The 26,327-nt window shown below is 44.6% G+C and overlaps 1 protein-coding gene across 2 annotated transcripts in view; it reads left to right on the top strand.

Annotated features, from left to right (window-relative positions):
• LOC132471796 (FERM domain-containing protein 5-like) overlaps window positions 1-26,327 on the top strand; it is a 55,641-nt gene that overhangs the window by 9,015 nt on the left and 20,299 nt on the right. For both annotated transcript variants that reach the window (XM_060071074.1, XM_060071073.1), the window contains exons 3-5: window positions 22,231-22,335; window positions 24,705-24,747; window positions 25,116-25,194. In XM_060071074.1, the coding sequence (XP_059927057.1) occupies window positions 22,231-22,335; window positions 24,705-24,747; window positions 25,116-25,194 (227 nt within the window). The remainder of the gene's footprint in view (window positions 1-22,230; window positions 22,336-24,704; window positions 24,748-25,115; window positions 25,195-26,327) is intronic.

Genomic DNA, 26,327 nt, shown 5'->3' with positions numbered 1-26,327 from the left:
CACTGCTGCTGGTAGAAATCGTAGGGGAAACACTGTAACTTTTGTCTAGTGTCTGCGTTACAGTATTTCCCCATTATGTCACAGGGATAAAAATAGCTGATGAGAACTAGGTTGTTTTAATTGTGTTCGTGTACCACCAGCTATATTCTGTTTGAAGTGTGTGTGTGTGTGTGTGTGTGTGTGTGTGTGTGTGTTTGTGTTATGTCTGTTGGAAACAGCTAAAGTAGCGCAGATCGTATGCATTTTAATGACTCGACAAAACCCATTTTCGTGGGTTGCCTCACATTTCCCTTGACAATTTGTGTTATATTGTAATGTGTGAATGTGTGTTTGTGTATGTGTAGGTGTGTTTGTGTGTGTGGGCTCACATGTGTATGTGTGCATATGTGTGTGTTTGCGTAATTGTGTGTTTTTGTGTGTGCTTGCATGCGTGCGTGCGTTTGCGTGCGTGTGGTGCCTGTGTGTTTCTGTGTGTGTGTGTGTGTGTGTGTGTGTGTGTGTGTGTGTGTGTGTGTGTGTGTGTGTGTGTGTGTGTGTGTGTGTGTGTGTGTGTGTGTGTGTGTGTGTGTGGCGCTAGATTAATGCAATGCGTTTCCAGTGATGTTTACTCTAGCCTGGTCCCTTGTGTTACTCTCTGAGAGATGTGAAGGAGGAAGTTTTGATGAGCATAATAAGCTAGCCTCGTTAGAAGAGTTGGGTCGGTCGGGCAGGATAGCCTATGGGGGCCATGTTTGTCTTTCACTCTCAGCAGAAACATTCTGGGTTTGAGCCCAAAAATGTCCACAGTTTACCTGTATGCATCCTTGAGCAAGATCCTGCCTAAAACCCACATTCCTGCTCAATAACAACACGTATCTAACACAAAACAACTCACTGTGAGGCACTGTGGATGAAAGTGCTCCATCAAAGTGCTGCATGACTGAATAGGAGCAGGAGGTTTGCTTCAGGAAGTATGTCAGAGCGCTCCGGACTGATGTGCGCCTCATGCCCTTTTGCTGTATCCAAGGCGGAGGACAAATCAATCAAGTCAAAAGCTCTTTTATTTAAGTACACCTCTCTGGCCAAGTGCACTTCCCGTTTCCCCTCCTGAATGATGTCATCTATATGCAAATATCTGGCTTAACAACCCATCAAAGGTTGTGTTTTGCTATATGGTACAGTGGTAGGGAAAATAGCATAATTTCAAGAGTAAAAATACAACATTGTTTTCTTGTTGTTCTTTTACAAACAAAAAAATAAAATATACATGTCCCATCTGAGTTGATTGATCCCCATTTCTTTCAGCCACAACAAGGAAAATCTCAAGCTTGTAGATACCTTCCAGTTTTTTCACAATGCACTGCAGTGCATGTGGAACGAATGAATTGGAGCGAGGAGAAACACATTAAAGCGATACTGGTGGGAGGAGAATGGGTCTCACAGCTCGCGGTTTATTTCTGAACGTACGTGTAGAGTTTGCCCTCAGAAAGACTTGAGATCATGAAATAACATCTTAGAGGCTGTCAATGTTCTCCAGAAGGTCGTCATGGGATTGCTCTACAGAGCTTCAGTCGATATCTATCACAATGGGTTGAGACAGTTAATACTCTATGGTGCCATACATTTGGTGCTATTAAATTCGAGGTAAATTTGGATTTTTTGTTTTTCAGTATATTCGAAGGTTGATATTGGCTCTATTGTGGCTGTTAGATTCTGCATTTGTTGTCATACATCTTGGTTCAGCGTTTGTTTCGATTTTTTGTTTCCTTCTGGGTTTCCTTCACAGGATTTATGATTCGTTAGCCCTGTAGCATCCTAGACCTGGGTCAGAACCTTTGGGTCAAACTTTGCATGTTCTATGCACGGAGGAATGGAAGAGGTATAGATCATTGTACAGAATTTGTGGATGTGATGTCAACATGCTATTGTTACATTGGACTTGTTATATTGACTTGAACTGACACTGAGGAGTAAGAAATTAAATAGAAATTATTTAGATTACTACAGCTCTCCCGAACAACCATCAAGGGTGGGTGTGTGGTCAAATACTTCTTCAATTTATTCATTCCAGAGTAATGTGTTTTGTATGCAGGAATGACAATATTTGTTTATTTATGATGCATAAAAAAAGGTCATGGTGACATGTCTATTTGTGTTTACTATCCCACTTTTGGAAATAAATTTGCTTAGTTTTAATTGTTTAAAAGTGGGTTGCGACTAAATGACTTTGGGAAAATGTGGTTCCCAAGGCCAGCCCAGGTGAGAACCACTCATCAAATAGCTCTTAGTAAACTGAGCCGCATGATGAGCTGCTCCAGTATTGATTGCACACTTTCACTGGCTCATCCTTACTTGTTAGACACTTTGGATAAAACCGTCAGCTAAGCAGGTCTTAATGCTGAACCTGGGTAAAACAAAGTTAAATTCACTTTTCTATATATAGTAAGTAAAAGTAAGTAACATTTATTTATAAGGCACATTTAAAAAACAGTTTTCACTGGCCAAAGTGCCGGTGATATATAGCCATATATCAAAAGCCTTATACTTATTCAGTATTAAAGCTGCAATTTCTGGTCTCCCCACTTTGTTTAGATGCAATTTAGTTTTCAACAATGCATGAAAACATTGAGACTCAATCAAAACACTATTTAATGAAAATTAGATGGAACAAGCAAAATATGCTGATTACATTTAGAGTGGCAATCTCAAATTTAACTATGTCTTTCTCTTTGGCAACAGCGAAAATACTTTATTTTTCCCAGAGATACAAACAGTGACGCCACCAACACCCAGTGTGTAACATTCATCTAACTGAAAAATGCTGGCCTTTTATTACTGGGCCATAGACTCAATCTCCATCATGTTTCCTCATTCAGTGATAGACCTAACAGATATTTATTCTTCAATAAGTAATCTGTTGGAAGATTAGACATTCAAACATGCTTGCTGTAATTCTGAAATGCAGAAACGACCGGCTGCTTATCGCTGCATACTTTTTTGTTATAATTGTGTGGTTGCTGTGGATTTCGTGAGTTCCTTGCTTGTCTTTGGAGATACTCGTGGTGCAGAGGATGTCATGTGACATATCTGCCTGGAAGGATGCCATTAAAGTACTCCCCAAGACTCTCTTTAGAGCTGTGCTCCATTCTGCTCATCAGCTGTGCACTGAAGCAACAGGATTATCAACAGATGGCCAAACCCTGCTCTCAAGCCATTTCATTTCCAAAACAAGGTTACAGACGGGAAGGCCTAGTCAGCCAGCAGTGACCTAAGTACCTGAAAGTGGAGGGTCTCGTGTCGTTTCCCACATACCATCATGATCAGCGGTGCACTGGCCGTCAGGGGGCCGTCGGACCGCCTCTGTTTCGGCCCCTGTCATTCTGGCTGTGCATGAGAGCATGCCGCATGCGTGTCTGGGACTAGGCGCTCTGGCCAATCACAACTGAGTAAGTTAATGCGTTTTAACATTCTACACTCAAAGATATGAAGTGAAAAGTAAAGGAGGGGCCGAAATAATGAGAGAGAACAGGAAGCAAGATTCTCAAGATTTCTTCCTTGCTGATTCAAGGGAGTTTTTTCTTGCCCGTGTGGGGGCATGGGTAAAGGGGGGTGTCACAAATATTTGGCCTGTTAAGCCCTTTGAGACTGTAATGGTGATTAAGGGCTATACAAATAAAATTGAATTGAATTGAATTGAATTGAAGCGGGCATCGGAGGCTCAACCTTAACTGATGGTCATATATAACGACACACACCCAACTCTCGGCAAACAATTGACAAAAATAAAAAAAGCAAGGCCTAGTGTCAGGAACTGAGATAGGAGCTCATTAGCTCTGAGATGCTCAGCACCAAGCCCAATGTGTGGCCTCACTGCCATGGTGCTAAATAAATCCTCTATCTAAAACTGTCAGACTCAAAAGCACGTTATTTTGTCATATTGTAGCTAATTAAATACAAAATAGGAAGAAAACCAATCTTGTGAAAAGTGATTAATGCAAACATTTTGTTGAGGAAAAAATACTTTCAAGGAAAGCAGACCTTTATATATTTTACCCAAATTTCCTCTCTGCCATATCCTATCTTAAAGGTGTTGTAGGTAAGATGTTTGAGTTGTAAAGAGAGAGAGCAGAAGTGAGCAAGAAGTTAAAACTGATCTCTTCTCCCTCCCTCTTGGAAGTTTTGCATCACGCTACCATGGGGGCAAATGAGTTTGGCAGCTATGATGGATACATCCGAACAAATCAGGGAAGAAATACTGTGATTGGTCAGAAATGTGCCTGGAGCATATTAATACCAAAATGGCCTCATACAGAGGCAGGCAAGCATTCAATTTCTCACAGCTCATTTCATTAGCAAACCTCTGATGGATGGCTATGGTATGTACATTTAGGATATTTACTAGACGCTTTTATTGAAGCGACCAACAATAACTACATTTGTCAGAAGAAAGAGAAACAACAAATATCGCTGTCAATACAGTGAAGATGTTCAAGGAAACAAGTGCCAAGCACTTACAATTACTAGGTTAACCCATTCCCTGTATACAAGAAAGATAGCTAGGATAAGACACTACACAATACTTAGTCGGGGAGAACTGGGTCGATTGAAACACTTTTCAGTTTAACGTCTTTTTCAAAGATGACGTTCGGTCGACTTCAGATTGATGTGGACGTGGTTGAACCAGAGACGTCGGAGAACCCGGCGCAGTCGTTTCATAACATCGTCTGGAGGCACACACAGCTTTTGGTCGTGATATTATGTATTATATGAAGATAGCTATGTATTATATATATGATATTATTTAGATATAGAGCTCCAGGACTGTAATGCAAGTGTTGTACACTTCTTTGTTATTTGGATAACCGTTCTGCTGTTGGTGTTATGGCGCATAACACGTCAGACTCTCGTCTCTGGTATTTCCACAACGAGACTCGTAGTGGGGGTTATCTTAGCCACGGTTGAGAAGGAATTGGAGAAGGAATTGGGGGAAAGGAACTTTGGCTTTGACTCCCTGAAGTACATGAACCACGACATGGAAGAGAAAGGGATTGTTGCCCGCGATTGTCTCCCGCTTGAGCCCCGCTTCCCGCTGCCCGCTGCCGAGGGACCACCGCCGAGGGACCCCCTCCTCGGCGCTGCCCGCTGCAGGAGGCGTTGGTGCCTAAGCGCAGACCGCTGCCCGCTGCCAAGGCGGTGGTCGTCCCTCGGCAGCGAGGCTCCGGCGGGAGACAATCGCGGGCAACAATTCCTTTCTCCTCCATGTCGTGGTTCAGTCTACTTCCGGTTGATTTGGACGTGGAAGAACCAGAGACGTCGGAGAACCCGACGCAGTCGTTTGAGATTCTCGTCTGGAGGCGCACACAGCTTTTGGCTGTGATAATGTATATTATATGATATAGGTATATGTATCATATGATATTATTTAGATATAGAGCTCAGGACTCCCGCCGGAGCACAAGGAGTGTTCAAGAATATTACAGAACACGGCCAAAGGCTGTGTGCGCCTCGCCATTGCGATGCATCCACTTGAAGCACTGCTATCTGTAACAACACCACCTCTTCTTGGGTAGAGGTAGGGAGTAGGAAACACCACCACCTCCCTGTGTCCTCTTGTTGTGTGCTGACCTTCCTGTCTGTGTGGATGCCCTGGCATGGTGCTTCTCAGACTCCCTCGTCCCTCTCTCTCTCCAGCTCACTCTCTCCTGCTGTCCTTGTCCCTTTCGTGTTCTCTCTGTCTCGTTCACTCTGTCTGTCCTCCTCTATCTCTCCTGACTCTATTCCCTCGTCTGTATTTCCTATACTCTTCCTAACACTCAATCTAACACTTTTCCTCTCTCTCTCTCTCTCTCTCTCTCTCTCTCTCTCTCTCTCTCTCTCTCTCTCTCTCTCTCTCTCTCTCTCTCTCTCTCTCTCTCTCTCTCTCTCTCTCTCTCTCTCTCTCTCTCTCTCTCTCTCTCTCTCTCTCTCTCTCTCTCTCTCTCTCTCTCTCTCTCTCTCTCGTTCTCAAATGACAAACAGCGAACAAATAAGAATATATCTCCCTCCATCCCCTCAGACCCAGCTTCCATTAAAAATAGGCCGATCCACAGCAGCAGAAGTCAGCATGCCCTGGTGCAAGCAGCTTACATGTTCAGAGTTGCCTGTGGGCTCTGTGGTGCAGAGAGGACGGGCTGTGGTATTGTATGTGTCCCTCATCAGGCATGGAGAGAAACAACAGAGGCTCCCCGGTTGCTGGCGTCGACCTGGACCGACGCAGGAGCACCGCGCTTCCAGGCCCTTATCTATCTATGTGAATGAAAATACTTTATCAATCGCCCCATATGTGACCAGCAGCAAAAACTTACCCAAAGCAAAAAAAGTTCAAACTGATAAGAAAATATATATCAGTGTAAAGAGCTGATAATTTGAGGATCTGTTATGTTGATAAATCGAAAGATTTATCAATTAGAATCCGTTCTGTGCATCTGCAGGTTACACATCAATGTGAGGGGGAAATTAAACAACACAAAGTAGCATAGCACCGTGTGACGGGTGGGTAGGTTATAATAATATATGACCCCACATATCGCAGTGTTCAAGAACATGATACGGTATCTAAGGAAACAGCAGAGTGTATCGGTATTGCCATGAAGGAGGAGAGCCAAGTTGTGTTCATCTGTTTAGCCATTGCTTGTAACAGAGAACCATAGGGTGTTGGCTTTAATCTCTTGCATATCTGCTGGCATCCTCCTCATCCCATAACCTCTTTAAATGCACAATATGTTACGCTAAATAACGATTGATGATGACTAAAGACAGCAAAACAAATTTGATTAAAGTTTATATTGCTAAATAGATAGCTAGTTAGATCACAATAGAGTCACACTAAAGTTTGAAGTGCTCTAAATTAACAATATATATTGTTTGTGGTTTGTGTACCCCCTGTGCTATGCAACGAGTATGGTTGGGATTTTCTTCTTGAAATAGACTAATTTAAATGATAGAAAAAATTATAGATATAATTTAAAATAAATAAATATAGGGTTAGATATTGTTTGGTAAATATAGTACAGTGGCTTGTTAACATTTAAGAAACAGGCAATGTTCATTCCTTTATATATTCTCCTTTATCATTTATTTCATTGATGTTTTGTTTGTTGTTTGTGTTTGCTGAATAAATACACTGGGAGCATATATAGGCTAAGCAGTGTTGCTGACTGGCCATGGCCATCATCTAGTAATAATTGTGCATTGAACAATTTTTTGACCGTTTCCATTTGAGTTGGTCTGCGAAAGGTCTGGAACCAGTGTTCTAAGCCATCTACTTCATATTGTAATGTATATTGGACACTAAGGCGTATATACTGTGTAGTAATTCGTAAAAATATTATTCAAACACACTGAAACATACTGTTACTTTTATTGAATCATCAGGAATTGCAGGAGAATTTTTTTTTTTAATGCAAGCTGAGTGCGCTTAAAGAATGGCGGTGACCTTGTCATTTTTTCTTAGCTCATTCATTTCTTTCATTATTGATTCCATCAGTGCATAACCGGTAGGAAAACACTGGCAATAGCTCTCTATCCCATGTGTGTGGTTGGCAGGGGGAAAGTTCACGCGTGGGCGGTGATCTGTTCATTATGACATTTTTGTATTTATTTATAAAAAGATAATAATTGTTCATAGGCTAGGGCTGCAGCAAGAGGGGGGCGGACCCAGCTCTGAATCTGCTCACAGGCTTTACAAACCACAAAAGAAGAGTGTCTCCTACTGGAGGAGGCAGCACAGAGCTGACACGGTCCGTATGAATCCTAATCAGAATAATAACCTACTGTCATTAGACTCTGCAGTAGGGTTGCACTTTCATGACAAATAGGATAATTGCTATTCTTTTTACCCGATATTGTGATTCTGATTATTCATTGCGATTAACAGATGATCGTTTAATTCATATTCTGTGGCGCCTACTGTATATATAAAAACAAAGCAGTTCCTAAGTTTGCAGTTTGATATTAATGTAAGAAGCGTACCAATCAGAATATTATTATTTTTTTCAATAAAAGAAAATATAAGAAATTACAACCTTACACGATTACTTAAGTACGGAGGGCCAAATCACAAACGTAAGTTTTCTTACAATTAATTGTGCAGTCCTGCTCTGCAGTCCGACTGACATAGAAATGCAGTGCTTCACCAAAAGTGTCTCTCTTGCTGCTATATAGATGCTCTCCTCCATTGCGTTACATTCCTATGTCCTGTGGGGTCTTCAACCCCTAACCCTGGCAGTGTCAATGAGTCAACATAGCTATCGAAGTCCAAAAAAGTCCAAAAAGAATGGATGATCTTGATTACTTTTCAGGTTAAATTTGTAGGGCAAGGTCAAGAAGAAATACAATAAAATTATACAATGAGAAAAACAGTAGAGAAGATGACAGAGTACGGAAGAAAGCAGATTGTAATGAAGTGGAACCAACAGTTAAGGGGATAAAGAGTTGGTCAATATCTAATGAAGACGAATCGTATCATATTTAATATAGAGATCCTTTCATTGTTCAGAGGTTGAACCAGATCGATACTGGGCCGATAGTATTTACTATTGCACTACGTCTGCTTTGGCTAGCAGAAAATGTTCCATTCTGTTTTCTTCTTTGGGCGACAATCAATAATTGTGGTGGATTGTACAGCGTTCCATTGAATAATAAAAAACACCTAATTACTCTTTCATTAGTGAATTTTGCTAGAATCCTGTTGTGTAATTGGGGAGTATTATCCCAAATACATTTAAGAGTAAATAACAGTGTATGCACCACGGTTTCCCCAAGAGATCAGCACAATCCCGTCTGGTTGTCTTCTGTTTCTCTGTGTCTCTCTGTAAGCCAGTGGGAGAGGTTGTCTTCCCAGGTACATTCTTGGTTTTCCAGCCCCAGAACACAGAATCCATGTCTGGCAGGCTTCCAAGGGGTTGACTGAATCGTGTCGATGGCATGTTGGTGTTTGGGTATAATTGTACTTGTACTGGGTTTAATTGTACTGAACTGTGCCGTTATGGCACTTTAAACATGGTGTATACAGATGGAAAAAAAAAGGAACAACTTGGGTTTGGAGGATAGCCCAGAGGCGTTTCTGGCCAATCTGGCACCCTAGGGGACATCCCCACCCCCCTCCACCCCTCGCAAAAAGCAAATCTTTGCCATCTTTTGGGAAAATGACTTTTTATTGTACTAGAATAACACGGCATAGCATAAATACTAGCGTGCAAAAAAGGTTAACAGTGAAGTAGTAACTGGTTTACTGACCATCCAAACAAATCATAATACAGATACATATATTGTTTCCAATTGGAATCCCCGGGCGTTTCTAGCCTTTGCCTCGAAACTCCTCTGGAATAGCATATAGCTTCCAGGTCCCCTAGGTCACCCAGAAGCTAGGTCACCTAGACGCTATAGGTGTAAGCTATAACCTGTGTGTACAGCATATTCATGTCTGTGTATCCCCCATGGTCTCTCCAGTGTCATCCTGTGAAGTCTCATTACAGCGGAGTCCAGAGGCTCCATCAGCCCCATCACACCCCACCCTGTTCCCCTGCCCTTCAGCCTGCTGCTCTGGCTGCTAGCTCAGCAGACCCCGGGCGGCGGCCGTCTGCTCCGTGCGTACCAGTCACTGACACCTGACTGTATTGTGCTGACTGGACCTGCTGCTGCTGCCACGCCCCCACGACATAGGAGAGAGAGAGAGAGAGAGAGAGAGAGAGAGAGAGAGAGAGAGAGAGAGAGAGAGAGAGAGAGAGAGAGAGAGAGAGAGAGAGAGAGAGAGAGAGAGAGAGAGAGAGAGAGAGAGAGAGAGAGAGAGAGAGAGAGAGAGGGAAAGAGAGAGAGAGAGAATGAAACTCAAATATCTACCAGCTTCTGACTTTTAGTCAAATAGTTTGTATAGTTTTAGTACAGTTTTTAACAATGGCAACTTCAATTCTCCTATGCAAACTTATCCATCAGCTAGCACCTATCAGCATATATTTTCCTCTACTACTGAGGCTGAATGATGTCTTTGCTGAGCCAAGTAATGGCGTCCATTAGGGTTGCTGCTGAAGTCAATCTGCTCAATTCACTGCCATTTACGAGCTCTAGGAAGCAGTGTAATTGTTGCCGCAGGGCATTTGATCCAATTTCTCCTTTTCCGCATCAATAACTGACTTAAGTCACAGATTTCTGCCATTGTCCCTCAACAGAAGAGCAGAAACACCAGACCGAATTCTCTACTGCCCTGTCGATACGCCCCTGAGACCAGATACTGCAACAACCAGAGAGAAAAGTACTTATATGTGCTGTGTGATGAAGCAGTGTGCTAGAAAAACATTATGTTGACATGCATGCTGTTAACCATATGCTCTTTACCAACTGCTGTAGCAGCACACAGCTTATTTACTACAATATCGCTTTTTAACCTGCAGGCAGAATAAGTGACTTAACATAACACAAGGTTCTTGTCCTCCACAGATGATGTGATATCAATTAATTAAATGAATCTCATGTTATACATTACTCTTGTCCAGTCGCCATGTTAACTCGCCACACTTAAGAATGAGAGGAAATCTATCTTGAGTCTAGTGTAGGGAAATCCTGCTTACGTCATTTGAGATGTTAATATCTTATATAAATATGGTAATATTTTTTCCCATGGCTTTGAAGGAAAGCCAAACCCTGTGGCACATATTTGGATATACTTCACAACGAAATATTAACATTTCTTTCACGGGTGATCACATAGCTAATAACATTGATACACGACTTCAGAGGACGAGACTGGACACTCCAAGGTAAACAGAAAAGATGACAGTCATCAATTAGTTGGCCAGGGTTTGTAATGAGTGTCTCTAGGGCAGCAGTCTGTCATGGGTTAACATCATTATCTTCTACTGAACCCAACCGTGTGCATTAGCATTAGGCTTTCTGGTCTGGCGTTTTGTATAGTGTGTATATTGTGTGCAATTCGTCTTGATTAAGGGGGTGTTCACACAGGCAGTTTTTTTAAGAATATAGAACCTAATAATCAGCAGCAGCAACAGCAATGCCCTTAACCCAGCATTCAGCCCCCCCCCTCCCTTCGCCAACCCTGTTTGCCTGCTGTGATATAAAGATTTACTGTCTTGCTTTCTATCAATGTAAATTATTCTTCTCTGTCTTGTCTTCGTATTATCTTTGTTGTCTTTTTGTTTGACAAACCATGCTCACTCTCCGTAAGAGATGTAATTGGCTTTAGGACCATATATTCTTAAAATTACGCATTCCTACTTATTCCTGCACTCTTTCCCGTTTGTTTTCACACACAGATAATGATTCATTGCGCTCGAAACCTGGTGGATGCGTGTGGCGATACTTTTAATTTAAGTGTTTTCCTCTTCTAAGTGTTAATGTGTGTAGACTAGAGATGCTCCAACGAGGGCTTTGGGGCTGATAATGCTGATAAGGGTTCATATATACAGGGCCCAACTGGGGGTTCAAGGGAATCGCTTCACACCCAGATACAGGGCAGATGGAGCCACTGGTGTCTGACACGTAACACGTAAAACATGGTGCTGCTTTTTCTTTGATTGTTGTTCTTGGATTCGTCTAAGGGAAAAGCAAAGCTCTTATTTTGCGGGAATTTGATATATTGAAGTTCGGGTAAGCATTTTTTGTACATGCACTCAGTATTCCACAAGAATAGGCAGACCTATTGCTGATGCTAGCGAGCTATTCATGTGTTTTGGGGCAGTGGCTTCGGAGGGAGGCCTGAATGAAGGGGTGGGATATTTTCGGTTAGCTAAAATACAACTTTCTCAAAATACATGTCCTCCCTTTAACGCGAGTTAGGATCCATCATAAAAATGGATTGAACCCTGCGTTCAAATCCATTTGTTTTCACCCCTGTTCTTTTCCGTTGTTCCATCTTGATCGTCATGAATGAGTGTGCTGCTGAGATGCCTCACAGGGGCTTTCTCTGGCATACAGTAGGCGGCACAATCGTCTTCCGTACAGAACCGTGGCACCATGATGAGGCTTACGGCAGCGAGACACTGGGAGCCGCTGAAAGACGAGAGAGTCTCCAGTAATTAGCAGCCGTGTTCCAGATTCCTGGCACACTTTAATGCCTTTGACTTAATCCAAATTAGCGTGACCTATTCCTCCTTAAATAGGTCCATGCAGAACCATTACAGTCTGCCCTCATGGATACTCGTATGTTATATCAGTGATGTGTTCACATTGGGGCAATCAGTGTTTTCCTTTTCCTGGTTAATGACATACTTCAACGCTGTTACATCATGTGCCATTTTGATTTCAAATGAAGAGAGTTAAGCCACAGTCAAACACTGACATACATTTCACAGAAATGTATTTCAAATTTCATTCAGAAAGTCCTTCAACCGAAATGCAAAATCAACACAACTGAAAATGTAACACCTGCTTGTTCATTCTCTTTAAAATACAGATACAACTATAACCAATTCAATTATTAACACAATTAGGACATATGGACATATGCTAGTGTCCGCTGTAAAGTAAACTAAATATTGATCTGAACACTGAATAATATATAGGATTAGCTCCACAACTGAACTCTTAAACCGCTTTATAGAATTCCAACCCTATAATATAGTGTATTCAGTCCAGAAAGGGAAACGACTACTGAAAATGCCAGCTTGGCAACCAAGATCAATTCCCTTCAAGCACCCTGTAGTTCTTTATTGCATCAGCTGGCCAATTCACAACACGGACATTGTTCTGCTTCCAGTCATCGTTTTGTTAATCAACACCTCACCGTCTATTGTTAAGTTATAGAAATGGCGATGCACTTTTATCCATTTCATTAGCAAAACAAGTTGTGCAAAAACGAACAAATGCACCGTGATCACATTACACAGTAAGTAAAGGCCTTATAAGGGCTTTCGTTTAACAAAATGCATTTACAGCAGTTCAAAGAGAATATATATATATATTCTCTTCTCACCTACAATATTATGGGATCAGGGATGTCACCGTCTTCATTTGAAGCCAGAACTTGGGTGAATTTAAATGTCATGGCATTAAAATCTTTAAAGCCACTTTGAAATGATGCTGCCTTAGAATTCGATATATACAGAGTAGATGTAGTAGTAGTAGTAGTAGTAGTGGTAGTAGTAGTGGTAGTAGTAGTGGTAGCAGTGTGCTAATTGTTTTGTTAAGAGCTAATTGCATCAGAAGTGTGCATGCATGTATAAGGAGGAGTAGGGTTAAGAAGAGGAGGAGGATGAAAATAATGATGAAGATGAGGGTGAGGAGGGGATGAGAACAATGCAGAGGATGATGAGGGGTAGGAAGAAGAAGTTCAGTTTTATTTGTCATTGTTACAGATTAACAACAAAATGTTGTTAGAGCAAAACACAGACAGGCATGTAGTTTTAGTTGTCCACCAATTAATACATTTTTACTTAATTTAATCTCCATGAATCAATCTCCCAGTACTTTACACATAATAACTGCTCATACATCTCATCAATACCCCATAGACTCCCCATAACCAGTAAAGTGCTCAGTGCAATAAATAAATAGATGGATACATCTGCTGGGGGTGGGGTTGTTGAGTGTTTTGCAGCATTGCAAAGTCCAGGTCACAGTTATGGAGGAGGTGTATTGGAGGCAATTATGTCACAGAGGTCCAATGGGGAGTGGGGGTGCAGACTGTCCATTTAGCAGCCTGACTGCATGGGGGTATAGACTGTTGGCCAGCCTGCTAGTTTTGGCCCTGATGGACCGATATCTTCTCCCAGAGGGCATTGGTTGAAAAAGGTGGCGTGCTGGGTGTAGATTGTCCTGAAGGATGTTTTTCACTCGGCGCATTAAGCAGGAGGTGTACGCAGTCGGGATGTCTGGAAGGATGACCCCAACGATCTTCCGGAGAGTTCTACTCTTGCTCCGCCCCTGAAGCCGGAGGACAGAGGAAGGGCAGAGGAACAGATGCTCAGTGGTGCCCTTCATGTGTGTCATCAACCTCTCTGCCGTTCGTTCCCTCCTCTGTCTCTTACTGAGTCTTACACCGGGAAGTTAAATATCTGTCTTGAACCACTGTCTGAATTTTTTTTCTGAAACGTATCCCCCTTTCTCTTCACTCCAGTAGCTTAGCCTAGTCTTGTCTGGTCTACAGCTTCTATTTTATCTTACCTTCGATTTTTCATCTTTCCAATTGTTATTGACTCTCGTTCCTTCCTCTCAAGCTCACTCCCTCCATGTTCTCTCTCCATCCAAACTCCAAAGAGATACCATCAGTGGTGTGTGGCTGGTTTTCCCCAGCATCCATGCCATGCAATACCGTAGAGCCAAAGTTGTTCGACGCTTGATGCGAGTCTAGCAACGGGTGGAATCCCGTGGAAACGATTTAGGTTAAGAAAAAAAGAAAGCTGATGCCGTTCAGGTCAGTTGGTTTTAGAATGTCACGCAAGGCAGAAATCTGAATGGAAGTGCTTTGTGACGTCAGCGCCAAACGAGTCAAACTTGAAGTGGAGCATCCGAGCGGTCCCAAAAGCCTGAAGCTCCGACGCTTGGTTGGGCTCAGCGCCTCAACTCCGTAGGAATACACCCCCAGGCACCAGGGAGGAGCTGTCCCGTGTGCCCCGCATACACACACACAAACACACACTAAAGGCAATAACAGTAAGAGGGGGTCCCTCGGGGCCTCTGAGGGGCCCTCATTGGGGAAATGATTTTCTGAGCCATCAGTGATTGGGAGCACGGCGCATGCAGAGCTCAGGACCCCAGGGAGCCCTTCAGGGGCAGTGAGGGGCTAATCTGATCCCGGGCCCCTAGTTACAGAGCAGCTTCCTGCAGGAGCGATGCGTACTAACTTGATTAGGAGGAGTATTAAGCGCGGAAAGACATCCCACGCAATGGAGTTGGCGTTGGGTGAACCTTGCCGTCTTCAGGGCTGTCTGGGCGGAAAGAGCTGACCTGGATAGAGCTCCGACAGCCTCTCACCGGCCCTTAAGTCCGGAGGTGATTCTTCCTCTGTGTTGTGGCGTACTAACTGAAGTGAGGTTGATGTAGAGCACAGAGGGGGCAGTGAAGTGGCAGGGACGTGTGTAGATATCCGTGGCTGCAGTGTTGCAAAGGGCACCACGGGTATTCAGATGATTTCTCTAACCGTTTGTTCTTTTCTTCCTGAACAACAGTCAGCACAGCGCTGTTTTATCAGATTGGGTGCTGATGTGGCGTCATATCAGAAGCTATAACTCATACGGTGTGTCAGAGAAGCCCAAGACTTATTGACGCCGACAAACCCGTGCCTCTTCTTTTATTTGACTAGTTTACGAGATCTTGTTTGAGCGAACGATGCCAAGCCGATAAATCAAAGGTTAAACCTCCATGGAGGTAGTATGGAGGAAGTAGGAAGGAGAGCTACATCACTGGGGTTGAGGGGTTGTTTGGGGAAAACCAACCTGGGTGACATTTAGCTTGCTCTCGACGATGGATACAAAGGTCAAGGTATTGCCTAAAATGGTGGTTGGTATTTGGACCACCTGACTCTGCATTGTTTTGGCTATTATATATATAAATTACATTGGTTTTGTTGTATATGAAATGACTGTAGTGTTTTGCTTTGCTTTAACCTATTCTCATTTCAACATGTCCCTTAAGTAAGTCTTCCTCGTAGTGGATAAAATATGCCCTCAAAAAGAGTTTTTCATAAACTCTTTAACTGCAACATGCAATCAGAGGAAGAATGTCGAAAGTTCATCCTTGTTGTTTACGTTGCAACAGGTAGCATGAATCGTTCCCAAGTTCTCCAGTACACGCTCCAGTGTGTACTGGTTGATAACCCTACCACCATGTCATATGATCACTGTCTGGCTTCTGCTAACCCTGCCTAACTGCAGCTTTACCAGGAGACACAGGTGCTTCGTGCTGTATAACGTACAACATGTAATTTAAAAAAGCAATCTGCATCAGAATCCAAATTTCAAGTATCTTGCGGAACGCTCCTTGCTTCATACAACAACATTTAGAGTCCCCCCACACGTCTCCACTGATACAATCAACATGCTCGGCCCCATAAAATGACACTATCTTTTATTGATGTTAGGTTTCCCCACGCTGATATGAAACCCATATCAATAATTAATCGAAAGCGAAGCTCGGACAGGCCTGGAGAACGCCGAGCTGTTGCTGTTCCCTGTTCTCTGCAACTTCTCAATAAGGAACCAAACCATCCTTGAGTCCCCGGCAAAGTCTATTTCCTGTCGTCATCTTTATTGTATGTTTGATGAGGCAATGTGTGGCTGTGGAAACACTAATGGGCCCATGCTTGTTAGAAATGTTTCTCCCACTGCGTTAATCCCCTCTAACCATGACTCATAGAGGCTGATGTCAGTGCAGTCAAATCAACCTTTCTTAACTCACTTGAGGTGTTTCTGGAGGGATGGGGACAGAGAGAGAGAGAGAGAGAGAGAGAGAGAGAGAGAGATTACCTTCCAGCCCCTTTGTTTAGGTGTCTAATTTAATCCTTAACAGTATGAATGACACTATGTCCAAGGTTGCACACACACACACACACACACACACACACACACACACACACACACACACACACACACACACACACACACACACACACACACACACACACACACACACACACACACACACACTAGGTTGCCCTACTCTCCAATGAGTTTAAATTGCATTGACAGTACTCTACCTTTACCTCAATACACTATTCAATACACTATTATTTGTTTGAAAAGAGGAGGGAAGTTTGTTGGGGGCAGTTGTGCAATTCCTCCATAAGAAAGGTGATTCATTCCGCAGGACAGTGTTAAGAGGAGCAGTTGACGTAAAAGACTAACAATCCTCTCAAGCCAAAACCACAAGACCTCAAACAACATTATTTGTCTGCGGATTCTCCCCTGTAAGAGCATTACCACAACACTTTAGGCAACCACTTCCCTCCCTAACCAGCACTCAATAGAGCGGTCTCCCTCGGCTCAAATCTCAGAGGCATGATGCACTCAAAGCTTAACTTAGGATCAATTTAGTTGTTCTACCTTCGAGCATTTGTCTATTTTCTATCCATCTGCGACCCGGGGTCAACTTCTCCAGTATGCAGAACAATGAAATATACAGCATATAGCTCTGCTCGGGGGGCATACTTATATATATTTTAATATATACATGGCAATGGGAAAATATAGATGCAATGAGGAAATGGGTGGTGGAGGGAGGAGGGGAGAGGAAACGAGAGAAGCAGTTGGAGGGGGAGAAGAGATGTGAGGAGGAGGAGGAGGGGGAGAGGAGATGAGAAGAGTGAGGAGAAAAGAAAGGAGGAGGGTAGATGCAGTAAGGAGAGAAGAGAAGAGAGAAGGGTAGAGGCAATAAGGAGAGAAGAGAGGAGGGGAGAGGCAGTAAGGAGAGGAGAGAAGAGAGAAGGGTAGAGGCAGTGAGGAGAGGAGGGGAGAGGCAGTAAGGAGAGAAGAGAGGAGGGGAGAGGAGGAAAGAGGCAGTGAGGAGAGGAGGGGAGAGGCAGTAAGGAGAGAAGAGAGGAGGGGAGAGGAGGAAAGAGGCAGTGAGGAGAGGACTAGAGAGGAGGGGAGAGGCAGTGAGGAGAGGAGTAGAGAGGAGGGGAGAGGCAGTGAGGAGAGGAGTAGAGAGGAGGGGAGAGGCAGTGAGGAGAAGAGAAAGGAGGAGGGGAGAGGCAGTAAGAAGAGGAGGGGAGAGGCAGTGAGGAGAGGAGGGGAGAGGCAGTGAGGAGAAGAGAAAGGAGGAGGGGAGAGGCAGTAAGGAGAGAAGAGGCAGTGAGGAGAGGAGAAGAGAGGAGGGGAGAGACAGTGAGGAGAGGAGGGGAGAGGCAGTAAGGAGAGAAGGGGAGAGGCAGTGAGGAGGGGAGAAGAGAGGAGGGGAGAGGCAGTGAGGAGAGGAGGGGAGAGGCAGTGAGGAGGGGAGAGGCAGTAAGGAGGGGAGGGGAGAGACAGTGAGGAGAGGAGGGGAGAGACAGTGAGGAGGGGAGAGGCAGTGAGGAGAGGAGAGAAGAGAGAAGGGGAGAGGCAGTGAGGAGGGGAGAAGAGAGGAGGGGAGAGGCAGTGAGGAGGGGAGAGGCAGTAAGGAGAGAAGAGAGGAGGGGAGAGGAGGAAAGAGGCAGTGAGGAGAGGAGTAGAGAGGAGGGGAGAGGCAGTGAGGAGAGGAGTAGAGAGGAGGGGAGAGGCAGTGAGAAGAGGGGAGAGGCAGTGAGGAGAAGAGAAAGGAGGAGGGGAGAGGCAGTAAGGAGAGAAGAGGCAGTGAGGAGAGGAGAAGAGAGGAGGGGAGAGGCAGTAAGGAGAGGAGGGGAGAGGCAGTGAGGAGAGGAGGGGAGAGGCAGTGAGGAGAGGAGGGGAGAGGCAGTAAGGAGAGAAGGGGAGAGGCAGTGAGGAGGGGAGAAGAGAGGAGGGGAGAGGCAGTGAGGAGAGGAGTAGAGAGGAGGGGAGAGGCAGTGAGGAGAGGAGGGGAGAGGCAGTGAGGAGAGGAGGGGAGAGGAGGGGAGAGGCAGTAAGGAGGGGAGGGGAGAGGAGGGGAGAGACAGTGAGGAGAGGAGGGGAGAGACAGTGAGGAGAGGAGGGGAGAGGCAGTGAGGAGAGGAGAGAAGAGAGAAGGGGAGAGGCAGTGAGGAGAGAGGCAGTGAGGAGAGAGGCAGTGAGGAGAGGAGGGGAGAGGCAGTGAGGAGAGGAGGGGAGAGGCAGTGAGGAGAGGAGGGGAGAGGCAGTGAGGAGATGAGAGGCGAAGAAGAGAGGAGGGGTTAGGTAAGGGGAAGAAAGATGCAGAGAAGAGAAGGGGCTTGGAGTTGAAAGGAGGAGAGAGGAGAAGGAGGAAGGGTATAGGAGGGGAGAGAGGAGGCAAGCGACGGAGAAGCGGGTAGTAGAGCAGTGTGGAGAGGAGAGGAGAAGGAAAGCAGGGGGCAAGAGAGAAAGGGAAACAGAAAGGAGAAGGAGAGATGAAGGACGACAGGGAGTAGTGAGGAGAGGAGGTGATGCAGAGGGCGTTCAGGGTCAGTAACGCTTGATTAAACTGGACCTGATTGAAAGCCTGTGAGGTTATTTTCTCAATAGCTTCAGGTTTTGTGGAGCTCAGTGCAGCTTGCTGAAAAGGCCCCCTAATAACAGAGAGAATCTTTAAGAAAACGATTAGCAGCACAATGCCGCAGCAGGCTGAGTGTAGCGGTGCAGTGCCTGCAGGCAGTGACGCTTGTATCGTCCACTGTGGATTACTGCTGCAGCTGCCGTGTTGAGCTGTAGCCAGAGCAGAGCAGGAGCTCTTATTGGCTGTCTGGAGAGTAAGGAGTGGGCCTATTCCCAACTCCCCAACCTATTAGAGGAAGCTCGTGATAATCTGAAAAATGTTTGCGAATGGGATTGGTTGGTTTTCACCAAACTGACGTTAAGTAATATGGGTATTATCAGGCTGCATTCATCTCCCCATCGGCATCGACCAGGAGAGTCTCTGGGGACACTTTGCAGATAGTGTATGTGTCTGTGTATGTGTGTTTGATTATACATAAGTGTTAGTGTGTGTGTGTGTGTGTGTGTGCATGTTTGTTTTTGCACAATGCCTGTGAGTGTGGTCTGTGAGTGTGTGCGTGCTTACATACGTGTATTTGTGTGCGTGTGTGTGTGTGTGTTTGTTTGTTGGTTTAATGTGTGATTGTGGGTATAGATGTTTTTGTGTGTGTGTGTGTATAGTTACAGCGAGTGAGGCAGAGAGAGAGAGAGTTAACCTGATAACTCTTTGCAGCTTATTTTGCTGGTAATGATGATTGAGATTAATTAACCTGTCAGTCTGTTGTTTTTCTGTGATCATATATTGACTGTGGGTCATCAATAATAATCCCAGACCCAAACCATTAAGACATGCATGACGGCACACACACCGAATAAAAAACATCAACACACACGGTGCGATTCGTATACAGTAAGTACAAATAGCAAACGCTGGATGAAATGCAAAAATACATAAATAGAATACAATATTAACACAGTGAGTACACACACACACACACACACACACACACACACACACACACACACACACACACACACACACACACACACACACACACACACACACACACACACACACTATTGTAAAGGCTTATTTGGGCTTTTCTGCAACATACATGTAATGGGGGCCAGATGGGATGAGGAGGCGGCGCAGCCTTGGAAAATGTTAACGGTATCACAGGTGTACCTCAGACATTAAAATACAATGAGTAATACTGTGAGTGTCTGAGGGAGGCAGAGAGACGGGCAGCGGGAGAGAGACGGGCAGAGATAGAGCGAGAGGGACAGAGAGAGAGGGAGAGTGAAGGAGGGGGATAGAAAGCAGGAGGAAGAGAGAGAGAGTGGGAGGAAGAGAAAGGGAGGAGGGTAGGACGAGTGAGAGATGAAGTTAGGGTGTCAGTGCATGTGCATGTATGTGCGTGCAAGCTTCTGTGCGCCCATATAAGGTTGTGTGCCTTCTTCTATTTCTGCCGCCTGATTAGTCAGCAGGCATGTCCGGGTGCATAACTTTACGTGTGGGGACGGTGTAACATAGATGCAATGACAGAGAGGAGAGAGGGGTGAGGGGAGGGGAGGGCAGGAGGAGGTGGAGGAGAGAAGGAGGACAAGAGAGAAGGAGAAGTGGAGAGGAAGGTATGGAGGGGCGAGATGAGACCTGATGAGACAAGAAGGAATAATAGAAGAGGGGCGGGAACAGTGAGGAGAGGAGATAAAAAAAAATGTAGAGTGGAGATGAGGAGGAGGAAGGAGGAGAGAAAAGGAGAGCGGAGAGAAGAGGTGGGTGAGGAGGGGAATAGACGAGAGCGGGGGAGGAAGTGAGGAAAGAAGAGGAGGGACGGAGACAAGATAGGTGAGACCTGGAGGGGACAGGAAGGAATGGGCAGATAGGAGCTGAGAGGGTGGAGCAGAGCAGAGCAGCTGATGTCGAGGGAGTTCAGGTGCAGTGAAGCTAGATCGAAGGCCTGAGATGTGTTTTTGACCATATCCCCTTATAACATCTTTAGTTACTTACGACTAGCAGGTTCAATGTATACATTAAATAATCCATTTTATTTTATATAACAGTAGTTCACTACTAGACAGGTGATTATTTTCCCTTTGTCATAGTCACAATTTATCTTCACATTGTACACAGCACATTACTTTGCATGGTAAGCATTTCTGTCTCTGGATTGATGTGGGAAAATATGGGGAAAGCATTTTCAATAGTGTGTATATCTCTGACTGAACATATGGTGTGACAGTTGGGATGGGAATATTTGTGCACAGCGACACTGAAGTGACATACAAGTAAACACTGCCAAAGCGAGTCCCCACTCCAAAAGGAGAAGCTACGGCAGTCCCGAGCATTATTACCAACAACCTCAGCTCGCAAACTGACAAACTGCGAGACGGCTGAACTTTCAATCACTTGTGATGGAGAGCGAGAGAGTGCAATGGAAAGATTAGGATTTGATTTATCACACGGCGGTGAACATGACACCGACGGGCTAGCTGGAAAGCGCCGTTGAGCAAGGCACGGCCTACGCAGGTCCTCCAATCTGATTACCATCTCCAGAGGAACGGTGCTGAGCTGGATGTTTCGGAGAAAAAAAAGATTCACTCTTCAGCCAGTCTGTCAGGTTGAGTGCACATTCAGGTGGCAACCCGCATTTGAATTGACTCCGACCTGGGTCAGCGGACATGTCCATCAGTGTCCACCGAACGAGATCCTGAAGACGGCGGGGTCCTGCCCCTTGTTGACCACACAATTATGGTCTGTTTTTAGATTACATATTTTTGGAGTGCAGGGACGGGAACGACTATCCAGGTAGTGGCCTCTTCTCACGCTGGTTGCCGTTCCCATCGCCTACACCTCGAACATTCACTGCTTCTGCCACTCCCCTTTATGGAGCTGAGATTTTTCAGAGGGTCCACGGATGGTGGCTGCTGCAAGTGAATATTTTATGGCCCTGTGATATTTCCCCCGAGGTGTAGTGAAATATTTAAACCTTTTCTGGATGTCCGGCCTTGAAATATTTTGATACCTGAGCAAAGATGGGGTGAAATTAGTTGGAGTCCACCTGCTTCGAAACCCATTGCACGTCAAAGATGTTGTCCCAGTTGATGTGTTTGTGCCCATATTTACATACACCACCACATACACTACCTCAACAGCTGGACAAAAATCTGGAAACGTATTTGCCCAATGGAGTATAATTCTTCTAAAATGTTCTCTTTAAAATAATGCTGTCTTCTGCAGCGAGATGCCAAGGGACAGTACCTGTTCGACCTCATCTGCCACCACCTCAACCTGCTGGAGAAAGACTACTTTGGCATCAGATATGTGGACCCAGACAAGCAGAGGGTAAGCCAGCGTTCAGCTTCAGCCACAGTAGCATCGGCCATCGAAAATTCAGCACCATGTTTGAAGAAACATTTATTGTACTCCAATTTTGATTGTATGCTTTGACTTTATGGCAACAAATTATTTTATATAGGCCTGGTTGATTTGCATTGCATTATTTGAATAGTTATTTGATTCGGAATGAACGTGTAGCCAGCCATGTAGCTGTGCTATCAACATCCTTGAATCGCAGCGGTGTAATTTAATCGCATACTGATTCAATGCACTTTTAGCGCTAAAAACTCTTGTTCTTATGATATGTTCTTATCCTGCCTTTTCCTTTGAAAACCTAAAAATAGCCCTCGCCACACTTTATCTCATTAATACAATTTAAACTAATGGGATAAAGGGGGGACACTGTGTGGCTGATGATGCAAGGGTAGGCAACAGACAGTACCTCTCTTCACAGCCCTCAGACTAACTGTAACTCCATGAGGTTATTCTCTGTCAGCTAGGAGATCAGGGCTCCACAGACACATTTGATTGATTCATTAGGCATGTATCGCAGTAGACCCCTGCCACACGCCACTTAGGTGGCTTTGCTGGGCTCCTCCAACGACCACGACACAGATGTTGTTCACACCAGTTATTGGAGACTTGGCAGGATTTAACAACCAGAGCAGCTGTTTACTGCTGACATGTCAGAGATCTCTCTGAGAGTGTGGCATGATGGCAGATTTATCCCGTATGCCCCGATTGCCCAGTGCACCACAGGTGTGCAGCCTCACCAAGCCCCAGAGTCTAATCACCAAAAGAGAGCAACATTTTGAAACACCTTTCCGCAATTGAGATGATAAGGTTGTATATGAGAATGGGATTGACGGGAACGATCTATTCCCTGAACCAATCAGGGATGAGATGCCCTGAAAAAATGTTGCCGCAAATGGTCTGAAATCTAAATTTGGCAACCATATTAGATAATCTTGCAGCGTATTTCACCCACATATAGTTGACAGATGGTATTTCTAAAGAATGACACAAAATGTATAGATACAATATACAATCTTACCTCAACCACCTTCAATTGATTGATCCAGTCATTATTACGGTCCTGATTAATAGACCAGAGGTTTCGCCGCAGTACAAGCACAGTTGTCGCTCATAACACGAAATTACATAACACGGTCAGCTCCTTTCACAGGTTAGCTGCAGCAGACCCATGATCAGAGTTATAAGCGACCCCTGTGTTTGTCCTGTGATGAAGTGATCGCATCAAAGATCGATTCGCTTGTTCATCGATTGTTGGAATACAGGCTTTCATTAATACTAATCACATGTTAAGCTATAATGCAGTAGTGTTATCATTGTTTTGGTTTGCTCATGATAACGCTGTGAACGATCCAAATAAGATTAGATATAATAATTGATTCCAGATGGCAAATTTCATACGGAACCTTTTATAAGAAAGTCAGAGGCTACAGGGACAGTGGAACCAGCACATACCCCCTCCCTGGCACCTACAACAGCAGCCCAGCACAGACCTTCACCCTGACCTTCACATGCCGGCATGAGGGTCCTGGCACCAAACCCATCATACCCACTCATATTCACCCCTCCTGCCAACTCAGATCAGGTCCCACGCTGGCCAACTCTGGGCTTCAGCATAACTGAATATTCAAGCAGTCAAATAACACACACAATGGAGCCCCTTAACTGGGCTTTTAAAGAGCAACTCTCGTAACTCATATAGGTATTGCAGGTACTGCATTGCAGTTTTGTAACCTAGCTGAGACGATAGCTAGAGTGGCTAGCGATAGACTCTCAACCTAATTATCTGTGGGACTGGCTACAGCCGAGGCCCTTATTATTTTTATAACATAGCAAGCTGGAGCACTAGTTACAGCGGTAAGCAATTGATGCGTCAGAGCATAGTATTATCAACACATTCTAGGTAGGCCTGCATTCCTGTCGTTACCTATCTGAGGTGCTGGCTACCGTCGCCAGTCCTGTTCATTTTCAGGATCTTAGCAACAGCACCACATGCTAAGGAACACTGCATTGAACTATTGTCATCTAGCTGAGCCGCTAACTAAAGCCGCTACCGAGAAATTGGCCTGCTAATCACCAGGAGACACAACGCAGGCTCCACCGTGCAGGCTCGGGGCGCTCATTGGGTGGCTGAAAAGGAGCTCCTTGTAAATAAACATGACAGGGAGTCAAGGTGTCGTCCTCCACCCTCACCTCCATTGTGCTCAATCACTTCACAATCTCTCCCAGGAAAGTCAACACACCGCAGGTGAGCCACACATGCCTGCCAAACCCAGCCCCTCCTTTTAATACATTCCCCATGTCTCCCTTCCTCTTGTTGTTTGTGTGGTTTTCCATTTCAGCATTGGCTGGAGTTCTCCAAATCAATTGCCAAACAGATGAAATGTAAGTACACACTGTGTTTGTCCAAGCCCTGTCTGGTACTCTAGCCATTGAGACGCTCTCTCAGTGAGAGATATCAGGATAGAAACCCATCTAACTTCATAGGAAACTTTAGAGCCCTTTTAGTGAGAAACGGCAGCGATTACAAAGTAGAAAATCTACACACACCTCATCCGGAAAGGATGGGATTGTATGTAAATATTTACACTACATACATTATGCGTTTGAAGAATTTATCATAATGATGAAACTATGCTGCTATAGACATAGGCGATAGAGAAAACTATGAAGAATTCCATTGTTACTATGCACACTGAAAACCAAGTTAGGTGAAGAACCTTCTAGAGATGGATGTTTGTCTCTGTCTTCAGCCCAGCCCCCCTTCACCATGTGTCTGCGGGTCAAGTTCTACCCCCCGGACCCTGCCGCCCTGAAGGAGGAGATCACCAGGTGAGATGCTGGAGGTTAAACACAACGCGAGGTGCTGAATGTTAACCACCGAGTGAGATGATGGAGGTTAAGCACTAGGTGAGATGCTGGAGGTAAACCACCGGCTGAGATGATGGAGGTTAACCACCGGTTGAGATGCTGGAGGTTAACCACTAGGTGAGATGATGGACCAGATATATGATAGACAGATCAAGCTACAAATCCCCCCAGTGAACAGTACCAACTGGTAAGCTAGTCTAACCATCATACAACTGGTTGGACACACCCCCTGGTTAACCTTATGTTGAATGAAGCCGACATCCCAAGTTTGGAGCCTAGCTCTATCTCACAACTCATAGGATCTCACATTTGTATCTCAATCTTCACAATTTTCACTTTGACTGGTTGTGTCTAAACAAAGCATACCACACCATACTAGTTGAAGCAATTTCAGTGTAGAAAGATCGACCTACCATCCTTCCCAGTGGACTTAACAAACTGCCGATCTATCCATTATGTACATGGGTGGGCAATCCTCACTAGAGGAAAGATGTAGAAATGGCTTGTTGTAAGTGAATGGATGCTTATCTTCAGAGTCCTTAATTTTCCCAAAGGTCTATTAAACAAAGTCCCAGAGCCATATCTTGTTGCTTGTGGTCAACAGAACTTTAATCATTATGATCTATGATATATGTGATCTTTACGGAGTCAAATATCTTAGATAACTTAAAGCGAGTGAGGTGAAGGGAACAGACAGCTGGGAACGCTCTCCCCTCATCATTACACAGATTATGCTTTAAATAAAATAATTGATTGTGAAAGTAGATTCTGCTGACTGTGTTAGCTGTTTTTATGAGGAACATTGGATGTCTGCCGTGGGTATGGGTCTATTCAAGCAGACAACACCTGGAGCTCCTAGCTCTCTCCACGGATAGTATTTCTCACATGGTGAAGGCTACAATGGATATCATAGTTTTGTCTCCATAAGTGAATTTCAGTGCGTGGGCACGGGCATTATTTGGTTTGTGTTTGAATGTGTGTTTGTGCATGTGTGTCTGTGTATGTGGGTCTTTGTGCATATGTGTGTGTATGTCATGCCTGAGTGTGCATGTGTATGCCTGTGTGTATGCCTGTGTGTGTGTGTGTGTGTGTGT

Source organism: Gadus macrocephalus, chromosome 14 (assembly GCF_031168955.1).
Source record: "Gadus macrocephalus chromosome 14, ASM3116895v1".
NCBI lineage: Eukaryota > Metazoa > Chordata > Actinopteri > Gadiformes > Gadidae > Gadus > Gadus macrocephalus.
Note: the sequence above shows the minus strand (reverse complement) of the source record. Positions and strands in the feature narration are given on the sequence as shown.